Source organism: Rattus norvegicus, chromosome 15 (genome assembly GCF_021556685.1).
Source record: "Rattus norvegicus strain SHRSP/BbbUtx chromosome 15, alternate assembly SHRSP_T2T, whole genome shotgun sequence".
NCBI classification, from domain to species: Eukaryota; Metazoa; Chordata; class Mammalia; order Rodentia; family Muridae; genus Rattus; species Rattus norvegicus.
In genome coordinates, this window is record NC_141548.1 from 104,767,501 (window position 1) to 104,773,038 (window position 5,538).

The following is a 5,538-nucleotide window of genomic DNA, read 5'->3' on the forward strand; positions in this document are numbered from 1 at the left end:
CCATTGCTTCACCAGAACTCTGTCCACACACAATACACTTCTCGCCTCAAAGGGAATAAGAGGTAGTTAATTCTGGAGGCAAACACGAGAGTCTAAGGCCCGTGAACATGGGTTCAGGTTGCCTCAAATACCTGTTCGTACATGTCACGTAAGAACAGTTTCATAAGTTCTCATAAGTACAAGAAAAACCCCTTAAAGCACTCCCAGATCCATTGGTAGAGAGGCATGGGTACGTGGGTTACAGTAAAATGTCTGCTGTGGGTCTTGCCATGCTGAAGGAAGTGCGACACGCTCTGTCGTGACATTCTCAACCTTTGGGATGATGTAGGCTCGTGGTCTGTTCATACATCCCAAAGACGTCACCGGAAGGTCACAAGGAGGTCAGGTCAGACAGACTGGCAATGAGTAGCAACTAAAGGGGCTAAAGTCAGCCCAAGATAACTGCAACATTTCAACTAACTGCAACATTTCAACTCTTCCCAGACGTGAAAGTGAAGTTCTGACCAGTCCTTAGCCTGCTTGCAGAATCTTTTTTTTTTTAAGATTTATTTATTTATTTTGTATTTGAGTACACTGTAGCTGTCTTCAGACACACCAGAAGAGGGCATCAGATCTCATTACAGATGGTTGCAAGCCACCATGTGGTTGCTGGGATTTGAACTCAGGACCTCTGGAAGAGCAGTCGGTGCTTTTAACCACTGAGCCATCTCCCCAGCCCTGCTTGCAGAATCTTTAACAGAAGTGTGGCCCTTCAAAACCCCAGGGGGCCCCACCCACTTCAGCATGGGATGCAGTACCACATCTAATCAGTAGAGGGCACTAGAGGACCTGTGCAAAGCAGTTCAAACCTCTCTTGTACTGCACTTCACTCTACCACAGATATAGAAATGTCCTCTCAATTCAGATTACTCTTAGAACGTGCTGAGATCCAATGTGGAATCACCTTCAAGCCTGCCGTCCCGTTTACTTGTTGAACTAAATATTTCCCACCGTTTTTCCAACGACCGCGTGAGCATTTGGTAGCAAAGTTGTTTTAAACCAAAATATCCTACAGCTGAAGCTACTTGTTAACTTGTGAGTTCTGTAGGACAGTAGGCAGTGTGCAGATACACAAAGACCAGCGTTCCATGGGTTAAGTGCTTGCTGCTCAAGCATGAAGACCCAAGTTTGCATCTCCAGCACCCATGTAAAAAGCCACACGTGGTGTGGTGCCTGTAACCCCAGCACTGGAGGAGGGGACAGGCCAATCTCAGGGCCTCACCTGTGGGCCAGTGTCGCTGAAATTTCAGTGAGGGACCCCGCGTCAGAAAATACAGCGGAGAGTGACAGAGGACAGTGGGAGTCTAGTCTTAGATGTGTGTCCACAGCAAGTACACCTGAAAACATACACCTTGTGTGTGAGGGTGCACCCACAAGCCCACGTGCACACACACACGTGCACACATGCACACATGCACACATGCATGCAAGCACACCAGAATACGGATAGCCTAGAGTTGGGGGGGCATTAGCTCAGTAGTTGGGGGTGTGCTTAATATAGGCTTTTAGGATTCCATGCTCAGTACCTGCCCCACCCTGTGGGATGCCGGGATCCGAACCCAGGTTGTGGTGGTTTGAATGAAAAAGTCCTGGACAAGTCCCTAGGGAGTGGGACTATTAGGCTGTGTAGCTGTGTTGGAGGAAGTGTGTCACGGGGGGGGGGGGGCGATCTTTTCGATTTCAAATACTCAAGCCAGCCCCAGCGTCACTCTGTCATCCTGCTGTGTGCAGATCCAGATGTAGGACTCCTCTCCAGCACCGAGCCTGCCTGCACGCCACAATGGCAATAATGGACTAATCCTCTGAACTGTAAGCCAGCCCCAGTTAAATGTTTCCTTATGAGAGTTGCCATGGTTGGGGATGGAGAGATGGCTCAGCCGTTAAGAACACTGGCTGCTCTTCCAGAGGTCCTGAGTTCAATCCCAGCATCCACATAGTGACTTATGGCAGTCTATAAAGGAATCTGATGCCCTCTTCTGGCATGCAGGTGTACATGCAGCAGAGCCCTCACACATTAATTAAAAAATAGACCAAAAGAAAATTGCAGGAGGTTAAAAGAAGAAGAAATTAAGAGTTGCCGTGGTCACATTGTTCCTTCACAGAAGCAGAAACCCTGACTGGGCCACAGGTCTTCTGCAAGAGCAGCTGGTGCTCCTAACCACTGAGCCATCTTTCCACCCTGTTAACCAAACATCTAAAGAGAAGCATCCCGTTGCTCATAAATCGTTATCAACAAAAATTCAGGATGACTGATAGGAAGAGAAAAGGGTAGATGGAGTTCAATGAACTATAAAATGTGAATAGAAGAAGATTCTGGGCAGGGGTATAGTGGACGTCCACTGTAAGATTCCCTCAACCTTGTTTGGGACTGCTCAAAAAGAAAGTGCTCAGTTCCTTCCACAATTAATGTGCAGACACGGCTCCTGGGTGGGAAATCCCGGCCCCGTCGGTCATCTGCATCCCTTAGTACGTAGGCAGAGTGGACGTCTGAACCTGAGTGGACTCGGCCAGGCTTACCGCCCTCCGTGCCATGCCTAGTTCATGCGAGATGCAGATCAGTGACGAGATCAGGCAACACGGGACAGAGGACGACCCAGCACTCAGCATAAAGCACACACCTGTGGTCTCCCAAGGACGTGAGGGGGCAGCGTGTTTATACGGTGTCTGTTACAGTCTGGAGCTTGGTCCCCAGGTATGGGGAGGTAGTGTCCAGATAGTGGCACTGTTTTGGGGGGGGGTTCTAGAAACTTTCTGAGGTGGAGTTTAGTTGGGGGCAGTAAGGTGCCTGGGGGAGGGTTCTTAGAGGGTATCATGTCTCTAACTACTACGATCTATTCCTCTTATTTCCTGTTTTCGTTAAAGTTAGGCAACCATCTTAACACCGCAAGATTCGTTACGATTCTACCCAATTGCCTGTGACCAAGTCACCGCGGGCCAAACTCTATGAAACTGTAAATGAAAATCTTCCCTTCTGCCTTTAAGTTGTTTATGTCACAAAAACTCGAAGGGAAACCCAACACACTGACCTCTGCCGCACATTGATTGAAATTGTCCGCCCCACCCCACCCCCCAGCACCACTGTGCTCGTGGCCAGCGAGAAGCACAGAAAAGGAAGACGGGACGCTGGCAGTTAGAACTTGGCTAGTGTGCCCTGGGACAAAGGGACAGAGACGAGCCAGTGGCCTTGTTTACCCCAGGGAAGAAGTGGGGTAGATGGGCACTCGAGGGCTCTCCAGGTCACCGTGTGGCTCAGGGTGGGACAACACACGTGTGCCACTAGAAGATGACCCGAGCACGGACCCGTGGAGAGGCAGTTCAGAGATGCGGCCACGTGCTCTGAATCCCTCATTGTGAGGCGTCTAGCAAAGGACAATCTGTAGAGAGCCAAGGTGGTTTGTGCTTGACTGGAGCGTGGCTGGGGGAGAACGGGACTGCCAGCGGGCAGAGGGGTCCTCGCAGACTGGATGGTTGCACGTGTCTCACTACTGCAGAAACAAAAGTCACTGAGCCTGAAGAGATTGGTGTGCCAGGGTGTAGTTTTCTTGCTTAAATGTGTACCCTGAGAAAGCTCAGGACTATACTTGGGTCCCCGTTACCCAGCTATAGTCACCAACCGACTAAAGACTTTTCAGTAGGCTCATAACCAGTGTCCAAGTAGTCTCTTCTGGCGGGAGTCCCCACAACATTTTGGAGGGCCCAGAGAGATCCCTAGAGATTGGACTCTGACACGTAGGGGCCTCAGGACTCCCAGGAGTAGGGAAGAGTGTACGGGCTGGAGAGGACTGCTAGGGGGTGTGTACCCTGAGATGTTCCAGGGCCCTAGGAAAATCCTTTCTGACTGGACTCTGCCAAGTGCTCCAGAGGTACCTGACTATGCTGCCCAAATTTGAAAGTCGTGTTGTCTGCACTCCTCTGGAGCTAAGTTTGGTCTGTAGAAGGTGTCATCTGGTTAGGACACACAGGAGAGGTCAGACGCAACCACGGGGTCCAAGCGAGACCTCGCTGAAGCCCTTGGTTAGGTTAGGTGAATGAATGCTCAGTGGCTGCCCCTGATTGGTCTTGTCATGAGTGTCGTCTGTGTTGTATGCTTATCTCTGTCACTTTAAGTCAGTTTGTCATCTGTGACGGGAGGGATTTTGAGTTGCCGAAAGCCCTCTTTGAAACGTACGTTGGAAATATGTATCTTAGAGGAAGGCGATTATGGTGTCTGTTTCTCACCAGGAAAACTCTTGCATCCTTTGTGAACCCCAGTGGCCTTCATTTGAAGCAGGATGATTGCCAGAAGGATCAATCCGTAACTCTTGGGTGGTTAAGGCCGTCTGGAATGTCTTGGCCAGCTCTTCTGGACACCCTGACCAGTTCCCCTGTGCTGGCCACTGGCTAACCCTCGTCCTTCATCCACCCCATCCCTGGAAGTGAGGGTCCTCGTCAGAACACTTGGAGAAACCAAAAGTACCACAAGGTCTTCATTCTCCAACCGAGGAGATGGAAAATCCCCCTTGTTATGTCCAGACTGTTGGAAGAGGCATGGGAGACCAGGGGAGATGGAGCCCTCAGGAGAGAAGCCAGGAGGCAGAGTCCACTACACCTGACTCTCTTTCTCCCTACACTCAAGGAGCAGTTCCACATAGGAGAAGCCAGTCATGCACATGGGATGGGGAGGAGACTTCCCAACCCCCGTTCATGGTTTATGTCACCTTATCTACCAGTGACTTATATAATTGGAAGACCCCAAACCCTCCCTTCTCTGAAAAGTCATACGCCCTTGGAAACTGTCTTTTAACACTCACTGGCTGAGCTGGATTGACGTCAACAACTCTGGGACCTCCTTGTTCACAGCCAGCTGAGGAGTAAAACAGGATCTGGCTGGAAAGTAGAAAACGGGCTCAGGGACTGGCCTGGGGATCTTGTCAGACAGCAAAACCCTGACAGAGTCCATCCAGGCTGATTGGGACCCCTAATATCACTGGAGGGACTTGAAGTGCTTTTCACCAGACACTTAGACACTAAAAGCAGAAGCCAGCAAGCCCACTGTCTGTCCAAGGTAAGTCAGGTTTCTCAGGGACCAGAAGAATCACCACCACTGGGTGTCTGAAAAGCTCTGTGAGACATGTCAGGTTTTTACCCCCACTGATACAGATTTCCTCAAAAACCAGCGAGCCAGTAATAACTGCCTTTGTCATGCAGCTGGTCTCAGACATGAGGAGAAAGTTCTAGAAGTTAGAGGAATTTGAGGGAATGAATCTATTTCAACTTCTGGAAACTGCTCCGAAAGTTACAACTGAAGTTCAACCCAAGACAGACAGGGAAAGAAACCCCCACGTGACCATCACTGCTCTGAGGGAGACAGGAGAGGAAATGTGGGGATAGACCAGGAGAAAGGGGAAGAAAATGGACCATGTGCCTATGGTAAGCAGAAGGCTACTGGAAGAATAGATGTTGTAACAGAAAGGAAAATTAAAACAAAAACTGCCTCATTCCACAGCTCACCGAAAACTG

The 5,538-nt window shown here is 49.9% G+C and overlaps 1 protein-coding gene across 1 annotated transcript in view; it reads left to right on the forward strand.

The window, feature by feature from the left end:
* LOC148001163 (uncharacterized) overlaps positions 1-3,173 on the forward strand; it is a 5,035-nt gene extending 1,862 nt beyond the window's left edge. The window contains exon 2 of the mRNA XM_087586896.1: positions 3,022-3,173. Coding sequence (XP_087443022.1) covers positions 3,022-3,173 — 152 coding nt within the window. The remainder of the gene's footprint in view (positions 1-3,021) is intronic.
* The last annotated feature ends 2,365 nt before the right edge of the window (positions 3,174-5,538 follow it).